Here is a 14,324-nt window from a genome sequence, read left to right on the forward strand (position 1 = left end):
CTCAGTAATTCGATCAGGAAACGTCTTAAGCACCGACTACAAGCCAGGCTCAGGGCTCGCCCTGGGAGGTGTGGGGGGGGGGGGGTGAGGTGGGATGATGGGATGGTGGGTGGCGCAGGGATGAATAACAGAGGTCTCTGCCTCCCAGAACCTTCCAGGCGAATGGGGGAGACAGACTCCTACACAAGTAACACAATTTGAAACAGTGTAACATCAGTGCTGGAAGAGAGGTACAGAAAAGACAGGCCACAAGAAGAGAGAGAGGTTAATGCTGTCTCAGGAAAGGGAGCAGGTTTCCTGCAAGATGGGTAGGGATTGGGCAGCTGGGACTTCATTCAGTCATTTGGTAAATATTAATTATGCATCAGCTATATTCTAGGGATTGTGCGGGCACCAGTAAGTGAGAGGGAAAAGTGTTCCAGATGGAGGGAACAGCATGAGAGGAGGGAAGAGCATAGGAAAAGACAACAGCCTGTTTGGAAAAGCCTGGGCTGTGACTTTGAGGCCGTCGCTGCATCCCCCCAGGACCTGCTGGACCAGGAAGCAGCCAACTGCCTTCCTTGCTTCTTCCTGTCTTCTGTGCCAGGATCCTGCCTGGGGTGCTTTGCCCTTCTATATCAGAGGGAAAGAATTTCAGGCTATTCCCCAGAGAGGGCAGTATCCTTGGCGTCCTGAGGTTCAGGTTGCTGGGTAACGTCCACTTCCTGCACTCCCTGGGCTGGAAGCGCCCCCAGAGCTCTTTGGGCAGCTGAGAGCCATGTTCTGTGGCTGCTGCCCGGCACTGGGTCAAAGCACCTTGATGTGCAGCCAGCTGTAGCTTCTGCAGCTGTGTCCCCACCACCCAGGGTGAAGAAGAAAAGGCCAACTCGCGGAAAGCCCCTGGGAGAGGCCAGAAACATTCCCCTGGAGCTGAAAGCAATCCAGATGATTGGCCGAGGAAGTGCAGCTGGCCTCCCGCTTCCACCTGCGTTCTTGAAACATTTACTACTAATTAATTTCTGAATTACACAACAATGCACTTCCTAATTACACAGGGGAAGCACTAGCAGCTATAAAGGGGTCGTTATCTATTTCACAAGTGATTCTAATAGATGCTCTCCCAGAAATGAGAGGGACGGAGGAGCAGGGGTGGGGGTGGGGGGCGGTGGAGGAGGAAAGAGAGAGAGGGGGAGATTTTGGATTGAGACAGAAGGAAAGCCTGGCTGGCAGGTCCTCCTGGTCTCAGAGGAGGAGATCAGCTGTTTGGGGACCACAGCAACCCTTCCAGGAGACATGCAGCCGTCTCTGGCCTCAGAAGGAAAGCTTCCTCAGGAACCCTGCCAACTGTACAAACACCAACCAACACGGAAATGTAAATAATAACACGCAGACATGATGCAAACATAATTATAGCCAAACATTATGAGGAGAGAGACTCACTGGGGACTGGCCATGTTTTCCTGTCTGTAAGTCCCATTTTGCATTGTGGTGATTAAAGCAGACTAATTTTTTTCTCTCTCTCTTTTCTATTTTGTTTTTACTGCCACATAGAATTTTGTGTGTGTGTGTGTATTTATAGTAGATTGGATAGCACATTAAAACAAGTAAGTGGCTTTCATATCATGTTGGAATATCGGATTATCAAAGGTTTATTAGGCTCATCAAGCTTATTGAGCTCCTACTGTGTGCAGGGAGGTATGCTGGCCAGTGGGCTACATGAATAAGGTAGGATCCCTCCTGTGGGTAAGCCTCTATAGTCTGAGGAGAGAGACGTGTAAAAACAAGTGGCTTCAGCATGCGGTGGAGACAGGCACAGGGAACCATGAGGGCACTAGCTGCATCTTGGAGTTCAGGCAAGTCTGTGGAACAGAAGAGAGTGTGAACAAGGACTTTCCTCCACTCTTACCTAGATCATGAGGGCTGGAGCCCTTCCCAACTCTCAGCACCTGATTTACAGGTCGAAGGCCAGGTATGAAGGCTGTAGGCTATGGGTGGTTCTCCTGAAGGGTGAGTTGTATCTGCCACGGTCCATCGGGGGACAGAAACCATAACATTTATTTGAACAGAAAGAATGAAACGCAGCAAATTGTTATCTAGGTAAAAAGTTATAACTAGTAATTGAATGGATAAAAAGAGTACTTAAAGGTACCGTGGAGGTAACAGCTGTGGGAAGCTACTGCGTCGGGCTGAGTGAACAAAGGGAAGAGGTTGGAATTATTAAAACACAGAAATTTAGAGAGACCCCATCAAGCTGAAACTCAGACCTCTGAGAAGCTGGTGTCTCTGGAAGGGGAGGCTGTACCACAAGGGGGCAGGTTTTACAATTGTAGGAATAATTGCGGAGCGGGTTCACCTGCTGGGGGCGCCCCTTGTTGGCAGAGCTGAATATAGAGCCAGTGGACAGAGATTCAGAAGGTGGGGAGGGTGGTCCCATAAGCTGGAGGTTCGTTCATTCAGCCTCGATTTTTGAGTACCCGCAAAATATCAGGCATTTTGTGGCTTGGACCAGCCTTGCAGCTGTGGAGGTGGTGAGGAAAGTTTATAGGATCTGCTGTCGGGTTAGGTATGGGGTATGACTGGGAGGGAAGAGTCGAGAATGATTACAATATTTTTGGCTGGAGCCATTGAAGGATGGAGCTGACGGTAACTGTGGGTTTTTTAAAATATTTACGCCATCGATGATTATAAAGTTATGAAAAGATTCCATTTGAATTCACTGAGTAAATTAATCTGAAGAATGCAGTCTTAATAACCTGAGATGTATAAACCATTTTGAATAATCCAGGATATTTGCATGTTTCCTGTTCACTACTCTTATGAAATTATTATTTTCCCAGACAGGCCCTGGGAGTGGAAGTGGCCTTGTACACTCTGGGACTTTACTTTCTCACAAAAAATCTTCTAGAGTTTTTTTGTTTTTGCCTTTTTGACTCCTGCTACCTACCCATTGGTACCCCCCACTCCCCCCTCCACCCCCCCCATTGCTAGCTACTGAGGATTTGTCTGTCCTCACCTTTACCTGCTCAGAATTCTTCAGGGTTTCCTTCTCAATGTCTCCTGTTTTCCTTCTCAGTCTCCTTCTCTGGCTCCTTTAATGAGGTCAACCCCCAGATCCCCATCCTTTCTCCAGCCCAACTACCTCTGACTTGGTCTTGAGTTTCCAACTGCCTTCTGGGGATCTCCACAAGGTTGTCCTGAAGACACCTGAGGTTCTCCATGTTGCCAAATGAACTCATTCTTCTCCCTTTATACCTAATTTGCACCCCCCCTCCCAAATCCTTGATGTCACTTAATGTCATCACCTAGCCATTCTGGCTCCAAGCTCAGTCATCTTTGACGCCTGCCTCTCACTCATCCTCATAGCTGATCCATCACTGATTCCTGTCAGTTCTCTTTTCACTCCCTCCTTGTTTCCCCCTTTCCTTCCCACTGCTTGAATTCAGGCTATTCCCTTGTGTCGCCTGGCCTGTCCCGGTACAGAGGTCTCTAATTAATTCTTCTCCTTTCAAGCTCTTGCCTCTCTGTCCCCTGCATCGGGAATTGCTTCCTAAAGCAACAGTGCATCACTCTGGCTCCTTCTCAAAGCTCTCAGTGGTGTCCTGTTGCCAGCAGAATGATAGTCAAACTCTTAGCACGGTGTCCAAGAGCCTCCTTGGATGGGTCCCAAGCCATCTTTCCAGACTCCACCCCAGTGTCATCACTGTGTTTTAATCATGCAGGATGGCTCGATATTAACTACAATCACCAAGCATGCTACCTTTGCTGGGGCTCTTTCTTCCACCTGTGCTTTCATTTTGTCCCTCCCCGGCCTACAAATGCCCCACCCACCCTGCCCACTTCCTTCCACCCCCCAGGAAGGTGAAGAAGAGGACAGTTTCTTTACTTTTTTCCAACATGCCCAAACTCAAATTATAGCCCATTCAGTTCAAGCCTCCCAGCCAGGCAGAGAGAGAATTCCGGGGCCGTGGACCAGAGACGAAGGGTCTGCAGGACCCTGAACTTGAGCCCCTGAAGGCCCATCTGCCCACCCCAGGCACAATTTCAGTCCAGTCCAGAAGATGGTTTTCCACGCTGTCTCTCACCGTCTCTGGAGAAGAAGGTGCTTCCCTGCAATCTGTGATCGGCAAGCCCTTGCATGAATTAATCAGCAAATTCCCTGTATTTAGCCAAGTGACTGCAAGGAAAACCACTGCAGACTGAAGGGGTGTCTTCTGGGCTGTCTCTGGCCTCTTACTCTCACTGAGTTCCTGGCGCCCCAGGGTCCTCAGTACAGTACAGTCCAAGAACACCTGGAAAACAGCGTCATCCAGCAGCTTCCAGTCAACTTTCCCGCTGACCTTGCTGCACCCCAGGAAGAACTCCTGCTGCTTCAAGTCCTGTGAGGCCAAGGTAGACGCACGTGAGCCCAGGGCAGACGGCTCCAAGAAGGGGAGAACGTAAAAGGCCTTGGGAGCTGAGTACTGTGGGTTCGGGGGTCCTTGGAGCCCAGACTTCCTTGGGTAGAAATGACAGTGCCACCCCCCCCCGAAGTTCCTTACCCCTTTGATGATGTGCTGTGGGGGCATCCTCACCACCACCCGAAGAGTCACTTCCTCCTTTGGACCAGAGGTGCTGATACCATCCATGGGAGACAGGTCTGGAAGTGAGAAAGAGGACTGTTGGTTTGGCGGCATCCACAGGTTTTCCTACATCTTCCTGCCACTAGCCTTTCCAAATACGTTTTTATCTAACCCAAAAGTGAAACTGGAGACCAAGCCTGAACAGTGATTAAGGTCTTAGGACCACAACAACCCTCGGTGTCTCAGGACACCAGCATCGGCTTGGCGGCAGCACTGGTACACCCCTGACCCAAAGAAGCCGCACCAGAGCGAGCGGGGGCGAACCCTTTCCTTCTCTCCACCCGCCCAGGGCCTTCTCCCCAACAGGTACCTGTATCTGCGAGGCTCGGGCTGAAGGGATGGGTGAGCGCCAGGCCCAGGGAACGGCGAGGGGAAGGCAGAGCCGAAGATCCCGGGGCCTGCCCTGGAGCGGAGCTCGCCGAGGGCCCCGGGGCCACCTTCAGCCGGTCGTTCTCAGCTTTCAGCAGGTCCACCTCCAACTGCGGCAAGAACGCGGGGGTCTGGAGCCTCGGCCGCCAGGTCCCGCGGCCCCGCCCCGTCCAGGAGCCCCGCCCCGCCCCCTCCCTGCAGCCCCGCCCCGCGGCCCCGCGGCCCCGCCTGGGACTGACCTGCATGTTGTGCATGGTCTCCCGCAGCTGGTCCAGCTGGTGGGCCGAGTTGAGGGCTTCCAGGCGGATGTCCGTGAGCTTCATCTCCTTCTCCCACAGCTCGGAGCGCAGCTCGGACACCTCCTTCTTCTCGGGCTCCTCCTCCTCGCTGCCCTGGAACAGGCGGGCGTGGGGGGCCGGGGAAGCGGGGCCCCTGGAAGGAGGCAGGGAGCGGCGGGCGTTAGACGCTGAGCCCGCGGGTGGCGGTAACCGGTCCCACTGCCCGGGGAGGGGGCTGCAGTGGGGGGCACTCACTCGGGGGCGTCGGTGCCGGCGGAGGACGAGGCGGAGGACTTGATGGAGGGCGAGGCAGTCTCCGTAGCCTGGTGCTGCAGTTTGGGGGACGAGGGGGCCGAGGAGTCGGGCGTGGCGATCTCCTCGATGTCAGAGTAGGAGGAAGCGGACTTGGGCCCCTTCTTTATGCTGAAGGCTTTGTTGAAGGAACTTCGGAGCTAGAACAAAGCAGATCCGGGGAGAGAGCAGTCAGGGCTCCGCGCTGGAGACGGTGAGGGCGGAGGGGCTTCTGGGACAGAGGCCAGAAGCAGGGATGTGTCGGTAAGCAGGCCTCCCCCAAAGGCTTCACTGGTTTCATGGAATATGGACGGGAGACTGGCCTAGGAATTCGGGCTGAGAGAGTGGGACTTGCTGCTGTGCTATGGGAACTTTCTGGGTCTTCCCTCCCCCGTGAGGGAGCCGCACCCGTGAAGGGACGGAGGGGAGGCCCCGGGACACAAGGCGTGCCTCTCGGCGACCCCATCCCACCTTCTCCCGCAGACCAGCAACTGCTCCGTCTGCAGCCTGGCTCACCTGGGCCTCAGGACCCACCTCTGAGCAGGGCTCATCGGATCAGAATCTACCCACCAGAAACTTACACTACGATTCTGTGGAATCAACAGAAGGGAGTGGAACCAAGCTTCTTTTAGTGCCTCCTGTGCTCCGCACATTACAGGATGGTGAAAACAACCAGATACAAGTGCCTTCGACTATTTCCACTCAAATGTCCCAGAATAAGGGACACCTCCCAGCATTTCCTCCAGGTACGCAGGGGATTATAATCTGACCGTAACTGGCTTGGTCTTGGGTGTTGATGAGCTGGCTGTTAGGCATGAGGGAGGGAGACCAGGGTTCTGTCCCACACCCGTCACATGCATCCATTTAGCATGCGCACACACACGGGGAGACGGAGAGGCAGCCAGACACAGAGAGTAAAGGAGGGGTCAAAGCAAACCAGATCGCTGGGACAGCAAGAGAAGAGAGTGCAAATCTGAGGGCACTCTTTCCATGTGTGTCTCCTGGAGCCTGGGAAAGCTGCAGGTGGTGGCTGGCGCTGCGGGCGGGGCGTGTCAGGGTCTCTACCAGGCGGGACATAGGAAGACCCATCTGGTGATGGGGATGTGAGGGAGGGAGTGTGTGTGCGGGGGACATGCCATCACGTGGCTCAGAGTGTCAGGAAGCACCGTTCTCTGCAGAGATGGAGACCTGGGACTAGGACTCGGGCGTCCTGATTTTCAACCCGATGAAGACTTCTCTAGCCCCTGCCTCCCGGGAAGCCGTGTGTGTGTGTGTGTGTGTGTATGTGTGTACCAGTGTGTATGAATGTGTTTATGTGTGTGTTGTGTGTGCGTGTACGTGTGTGTGCACATGCAGGAACAGGTCCTGTGACACCCGTCTGCCGGGAGCACCCGCCCTCTAAGATCACCGAGATCCTAAGTGGGAACAGTGCTCTTTGTGGTTCCGTGTCCCCAAAGCAGAACTGCTGGGCAGTGCACTGTGTGGTGTGATGTGGTGAGGGAGTCCGTGGTCAAATGAGTTCTGGAAACAGTGGATCCAGCAAAATGAACCGGGACTCTGTCCTGAGATATGTGCGTGTAGAAGGCAGCGTTCCTCAGATCCGAGCATCTTGAAGGGCTGGTGTGGAACTCACCTGGGGCGATGCTGCACTAAGACTCAAGTCTCAGTAATCCCCTGCATTCAGGTCCTTCCTCCCTGTGCCCCTCGGTCAGGCTCTGGGGGAGGGACCTGCTCCCTGCCCGCCGCCCCTTCTGACCAGGGTCTGCAGGAAGCTCTGCATACCTCTCTCTGCCCATCACGATCCCACCTCCGTAGCTTTAGTCCCCTGGGGCCTGCCTTCCGGAATGGGTCTCTCGTCTGTGAGCTCCCTGAGCCTCACTCACTGAATTAAGCATTTGACACTGCTGGATTGTTATCAGTTTTATATGGACAGTATTTTTGTGTCCCTGGCAATTCTGCAGACTCCTTGAGCTCACAGACTCCGTGTTTCCTGTCCTCACAACACCCAGCACAATGTTGGGATAGGGTTTGAGTGGACCTTAACGTGTCTGGTTTGTCATGGATATTGTGGGTTCACTTTCTGTTTGTCTTAGACTTTTATACCCTAATCCCCGAAAGGTCTTTGGAAACCCCATGGCTGCTCAGAGGGCTTCAGGCTTTAGAGTAACCTGAGGTCCAGCGCTCACCTCTCTCTGGTTCATCTCACTCCAGAGCTAAATCTTGAGGCTACCCCCAAACTGAACTGGCCTCTGGCAATCTCTTCCATTTGGGGCTTCTAGGGTTTGATGGATCAAAAGATCAGGGCGCTCGCTTTCCAGACAGGGGGAGCGTGGTCTGACTGCTTTTATAACAGGTGGACTTTGGACCGGGGTCAGGGCGGGCAGGAGGAGGCAGAGCCCTCCCGCTCGGCGCCCGGGCAGACCTCTCCTCTGTCCTCGTGGGGCGGCCGTGGATGGACATGCAGGGGAGGGCGTTAGGGGCTTGGCGGAGGTGGTCACAGTTAGTCTCGTGAGTGGCCGTCTCTGTTTAGGGGGAGGGGGTTGCTCTGGAGATGGGAAGGGTACAGCAAAGGCAAAGAGAAAACGGAGAGGAGTGAGTGTCTTACCTCGTAGACCTGGAAAAAAATAGGGATTTGAAGTCAGCATTTTGAAGGGGAAAAAAAAAAAAGGAAGCAACACTTAATCACTCATTTCACACGGTGGCCCCTGTCTGGACTACACAAAGGTCTGTGGGGGGCTCATCACACGGGGACAGCGGGTGGCACATGCCCTCGTGGGGGCCCCCTCCTCCACACGGGCAGCAGAGGGGCTGGCGGTGTTTTCCATCTGCCTCGATAGTGTCAGAAAGGGCATCCCAAGTCAGTTTTGGGTTATCTGGGAAACAAACAAACAACCAAAACAACGCTCTCTGGACCGGTCAGGTAATACAAAGGTTCCTTTTGAGGTAATCTGGAAAGTTCCACAAATACCTCTCCAAAAAGTTGAAATGACCTCCAGGAGCATCTAGAATGAGTGGCTTTGTTCATAAAATCTTCTCTCCACAGTATGGGAGTGGGTGGAGACAGATGGGGCGTTCCCTTCTGAATGTCTCCTTCTGTTGCCCATCAGATGTCTGCAGGGCTGGAGGGGATGGCTGGCGGGGGGGTAAGTGGGCGGGTAGCTGCGGCAGACCTTGCTCTGGGCAGACGCCACCAGGGGCTCCTACCAGATGGGACTCATCGTGGTGAGTTCCGGAAGGCTGGCTCTCGTGCTGAGGTGGTGTGGTCCCCCAGCGGCCCATGCGGCTCCCCCAAACCTTCACCTACCCAGCTCTTCTTCTTCTTCTTTTTGGCATCGGCCTCCTTGCTGCTGCCGATGCTGGAGTGACTGGTAATGCTGTTGAGGCTCGAGATGCTGTCCGAGGAGTTCTGCCTCTTGATCCGGAGACCTAGGGGCCAAGCACAGGGGGCGATCACAGACACGGTGGGTTTAAAGGAGACGGCGTGAGGCTTAGGGCAAGTCTCGCTGCAGGAGAAGGAGGAGGAACCACCCACCTCCTCGTCCACATTCTTCCTTTTTTTGGATCATCCTCTCAACAAGCCTTTACTGAGTGCCAGTCACGTTTCAACATAAACAAAGGTTAAGGGATAAAAAAAGCAAGTAGGAAATGATCCCCATCCTCAAGAGGCTCCCAGTCTAGTAGGAGAAAAAGCAGCACAGAATCCAGTGCCCTCGGCTTGAGCAGGTGTGACAAGGGGCAGTCCAGGCCAGGCGTCCACAGTCCTATGGAGACAGTGACCTGACGCCCTCAGGACTTTCTCCAGGAATATTGGCTGGGGGGTCCAAGGCCAAGTGCCCCGCATTTAACCCCAAAAAGCTTTAGTTTCCTCATCTGATGGGCAGAAAATCTTTTCAGCTCTCTGAGAAGGTCTGCAATGGCACCAAAATGATGCCCTTTTCTACTACAGAGAAGGAAAGGGTTAATAAAGGAGAAGGCCTTTGAGTGTTGAAAGAACCGAAGCTCTTCAGGCAGGAACATTGGAAAATGATTTTAGGGCTGAAAAACAGCCCCTGCAAAGGCTGCGCAGGGAGCCGGTTGTGCACTGGGGCTCCTCAGGCTGGGTAGCAGGGCCGGGGAGGGGGGGAACAGCGAGGGGGATGCTGGAGGACAAGCCCGGCGGGGCGAGCCCTGGGGGCCCCTCGAAGGAAGTCTGCCTTGTGCCGAGAGGACTGGATTTTTAAAACCTTACTATGAAATCATTAGAGGTTCACAGGAAGTTGGAGAGAAATGGGCGGGGAGGTCCCCTGCGTGCACCTTTGACCCAGCCTCCTCCAGGCTTAGCATCTTGGGTGACTATGCACAACGTCTCACAAGAACAAGGAGAAAGGCGAAGTGGCAGGAGCTAGCCCAGAAGGAGGGGGCTAGAGGTGCCTCTCTGCAGCTGTTCCCCTGTTCAGTGCAGGAGACGTGGCTGGTTCTTTTCTCGTCTCTCCTTGACCAGCAATGGATCTTTCAACTCTAGTTTTCCCTTCATACCACAGGGAAAACGATCCTAGGATCCGATGAAGGAATCACCACGCTCCCAAAGCACATGGAAAACGCTTCGCTCCATGACCATCAAACCAAGGTTTGCTGCAACCCAGCATGCCTCCAGTTATTTTAAAAGGTATGCAAACTTCTCAAGGGAATATGCTTAACTGAAGTAAAGAATTTTTCGTTTGTATAAAAATGGAGCTATGAATCCATACATTTGTTTATATCTGCATAGAAAATTATTTCTGGAAGGTTTACAAGAAACTATTAGCAGTAATTACCCCTGAGGAGTGGGATTTGGAGGGGGGTTCGGGGAGAGGGATTTTTTATCTTTTACCACACACCCTTTTGTATACTTTACATCAGGGGCTGGCGAGCTTTTACTGTAAAGGCCAGACAGTAAATATCTTAGGCTCTGTGGCCATCTGATCTCTCTTACAACTACTCGGCAAGGCTGGGTGGCATTAAAGCAGCCGCAGACAGTATGTACATTAATGAGCATGGCTGTGTGCCAGTAAAACTTTATTTAAAAACAGGTGGTGAGGGCTTCCAGGGTGGCGCAGTGATTGGGAATCCGCCTGCCAATGCAGGGGACACGGGTTCGAGCCCTGGTCTGGGAAGATCCCACATGCCGCAGAGCAGCTAGGCCCGTGAGCCACAATTACTGAGCCTGTGCGTCTGGAGCCTGTGCTCCGCAACAAGAGAGGCCGCGATAGTGAGAGGCCCGCGCACCGCGATGAAGAGTGGCCCCCGCTTGCCACAACTAGAGAAAGCCCTCGCACAGAAACGAAGACCCAACACAGCCATAAATAAATAAATTAATTAATTAATTTAAAAAAAAAAAAAAAAAAAAACAGGTGGTGAGCCAGATTTGGCCAATGGGCCAGGGTTTGCCAACCCCTAGTTCACATTTTCCTCCAGAACGTGTATTGCTTTTGTGATAAATTTAATTTACAATTAGTTACTTAACAACAAAATGAAAGGCAGCAAAACAAGTATCTATCATCAGTTACTTGGGGGTCCAATTAGCTGTGAGCCTGTCAATTAAATTTTTCAAATATGCTATATGGTACTTTTAAGAGCAAAGGACGTGCTTTAGAATCAAACAGTCTTCAAAAAGTTAAGAAATCTTTTGTGCATTTAAAATTTTGTGCCATGTACATGTATTACCTATTTACAAGCAAAGTAAAGTAGCCATCATTGCTTTAAGCATTAGTTCTTTGACGGCCAAGTTGAACCTGGGTCAAGAAGAATGAGGAAAACATGAAAGCAAAAGGACAGGATTCACTTATCCATTCAACACAAATATAGCTGAAGAATCAGGTGTACTCAGGAAACTAGAAATAGCTCAATGTCCCAGACCCATCGCTTAGGAGCTATGTTTGAGCAGTTACTTGTCTTCTCTGATCTTATTCTCAACTGTAAAATATATTTTATAGGGTTGCTACCTGCGATAAACGAGTTAACATAAGTACAATGCTCAGAACAGTGCCTGGCATACTGGAGGTGCTCAAAAACGGCTGGCTGTTCCTGTGGTGGAAGCTGGGGCAGAGCCCGCAGGAGAAGTGATGGGAGATGTGGATGCAGGCAGAGAGAAAGCGCATCCTAGACCAGGAGGAGGGCGGTGCTCCTGCTGCAGGGTTTGCATGTGTTCTCTTTCCCTTTAACTTGCTTTTCTGAAACGTTTCAAACTCACAGAAACACTTAAAGCACAGCACAAGGGAGGACACCCACAGGCCCTCCCCACCATATAACTGTGATATTTTGTTATATTTGCACCAGTGCACACTCTCTCTGCATACAGACATGTGCACACACATACACACACCCACACACAGAACATTTTCCTGAACAATTTGAAAGCAAGTTGCAGACTTGACACTTTACCACTAAACACTTCTAAGAATAAGAGCATTATCTCACAGCATCAGTATTACACCTAAGCAAATTCAAATTGCAATGATTTCTGATCTTAAATGATGTGGCTGGATCACTCTGGGGGCAGAGTGACAGGAGGACTGTAGCAACACAAGACTAGTTAGGAAATTACTGTGATAACCCAGAAGAAGAGTGACAGCCTAAGCCAGGGGGGTGACAAGACAGCGGAGGACAGACATACAGATCTATGTGTGAGTTACGTGTAGAAGCTAACTGACCACACAGGGTGAACAGGGAGATGTAAAGGATAACACTCCTATCGGTGGGTTCAGTGACCAGGCAGGTGTTTATACCTGAAGTGGGCAAAACTGCAGAAGGGAGAGCGGTAAGCAGTTGGAAATAGAGGTATGGGATTCAGGAGCGTTACACAGATTAAGAAAAGGGACATACAGACGAAGAAGTTGTAAAACCCATTGAGTTAATAAATGAACTCAGCAAGTTTGCAGGATTCAAGATGAACATACAAGAAAATCAATTGTATTTCTCTATACTAGTGATGACTAATCTGAAAATGAAATTAAGGAAACAATTCTATTTACCATAGGATCAAAAATTAAATTCAGCAGAAGAAATGCAAGACGTATACTGAAGGCTGCAAAACACTACTGAAAGAAATTAAAGTATATCTAAATAAATGGAAAGGCATGCCATGGTCATGGAAGACAGCACTGTGAAGACGACAATACTTTCCAAATTCACGTACTGAGCCAATACAATCTCTACACCAAAATCCCAGCCAGATAATTTGCAGAGATTGACAAAGTGACCCTAAGATTCACATGGGAAAACAAAGGGCACAGAGTAGCCAAAACCATCTTGGAAAAGATCAAATTTGGAGGACCCACACTTCTGATTTCAAAACCTACTACAAAGCTATAGTAATCAAGGCAGGGTGGTACCTGCTAAGGATAGACATATGAATGAATTAATGGCATAAAACTGAGAATCCAGAAATAAACCCATATATTTACGGCTGATTGATTTCCTGCAAGACTGCCAAGATAAGTGAATGGGGACAATAGTCGTTTCAACGAATGGTGCTGGGACAGCAGGACAGCCACTTATAAAAGAATGAAGTTGGACCCCTACCTCACACCATATAGGAAAAGTAACTCAAAATGGACCAAAGATCTAAATGCAACAGATAAAACTATATAAAACTTTTAGAAGCTAACGTAGGAATAAATCTTCATGACCTTGGATCAGGCAACAGTTTTTTAGATACAACACCTAAAGCACACACACACACAAATCGAAGAAAAAAACAGATCAATTACACTTCATCAAAATGGAAAGCTTTGGTTCTTCAAGGTGAAGCGGAGCAGGACCCTGTGGTCCTTGCCACCCCCATGTCCTCAGCCTGCCTTTTGTGTGTGGAAAAACTTTAGCCAAAGAATAAGTTTAATCAGAGAAGTGAGAAAATGCAGAAACAAAGGAAAACAGTCAAAGGAGACCAAATAATAATAGGTTAGTCATTAAGCATAGTCAAGGACCTTTAGTTCCTCCTTAAGGGCTACAGATAATATTCTGAGCCGTACCCTGTGAGCTGTCTTATAGACAATGAGACCCCCACCAGGTGGAAGAATTTAACTACATGATGACCAGGCTGTAGCCATGACATAAGCTGCCACAATTCCGAGAACTGGCATCAGGGAAATGGGAACAAACAGACCCTGGAACTGAAGATTAACTGTACCTAAAAGAATCAAGATGACACTGGTCAGACCACTGATGACCAATTTTAAGATGACTGTCAGAGCTGACTCTGCTATTTCTGCATGTTGCCCCCTCCCTCTGTCTATAAAAGCTGTTGCCCACTGATTGTCAGTGGGGGGAGTCGGCCTTTGGACAGGTGTCTGTCCTCCCCACCGGATTGCCGGCATCCAAAATAAACTTTCCTTTCCACCAACCTGGCCCCTTTATTGGCTTTTGAGCAGCGAGTAGCCGGACCCCACTTTCGGTTACAAAGGGACAGTATAAGAAAGTAAAGACAACTCACAGAACTTGGAGAAACAACTCAAACAACTTGGAGAAAATATTTGCAAATCGTATATCTGATAAAGGGCTAGCATTCAGAATATATTAAAAACTCTTAAAACTCAACAGTAAGGACTTCCCTGGTGGCGCAGTGGTTGAGAATCTGCCTGCCTATGCAGGGGACATGGGTTCAAGCCCTGGTCGGGGAAGATCCCACATGCCGCGGAGCAACAAAGCCCGTGAGCCACAACTACTGAGCTTGCATTCCTGGAACCCGTGCTCTGCAACAAGAGAAGCCACCGCAATAAGAAGCCCGCGCACCACAACAAAGAGTAGCCCCCGCTCGTCGCAACTAGAGAAA

General features: G+C 50.7%; 1 protein-coding gene across 1 annotated transcript in view; it reads right to left on the reverse strand.

Annotated features, from left to right (window-relative positions):
* Window positions 1-3,863: 3,863 nt before the first annotated feature.
* Window positions 3,864-14,324, reverse strand: part of LOC103007795 (neuron navigator 1-like) — a 62,814-nt gene continuing 52,353 nt past the window's right edge. The window contains 6 exon segments of the mRNA XM_057539643.1: window positions 3,864-4,355; window positions 4,518-4,615; window positions 4,909-5,077; window positions 5,207-5,399; window positions 5,501-5,697; window positions 8,841-8,962. Coding sequence (XP_057395626.1) covers window positions 3,900-4,355; window positions 4,518-4,615; window positions 4,909-5,077; window positions 5,207-5,399; window positions 5,501-5,697; window positions 8,841-8,962 — 1,235 coding nt within the window. The 3' untranslated portion in view covers window positions 3,864-3,899.

The sequence above is a fragment of the Balaenoptera acutorostrata genome, unplaced genomic scaffold (assembly GCF_949987535.1).
Source record: "Balaenoptera acutorostrata unplaced genomic scaffold, mBalAcu1.1 scaffold_711, whole genome shotgun sequence".
NCBI classification, from domain to species: Eukaryota; Metazoa; Chordata; class Mammalia; order Artiodactyla; family Balaenopteridae; genus Balaenoptera; species Balaenoptera acutorostrata.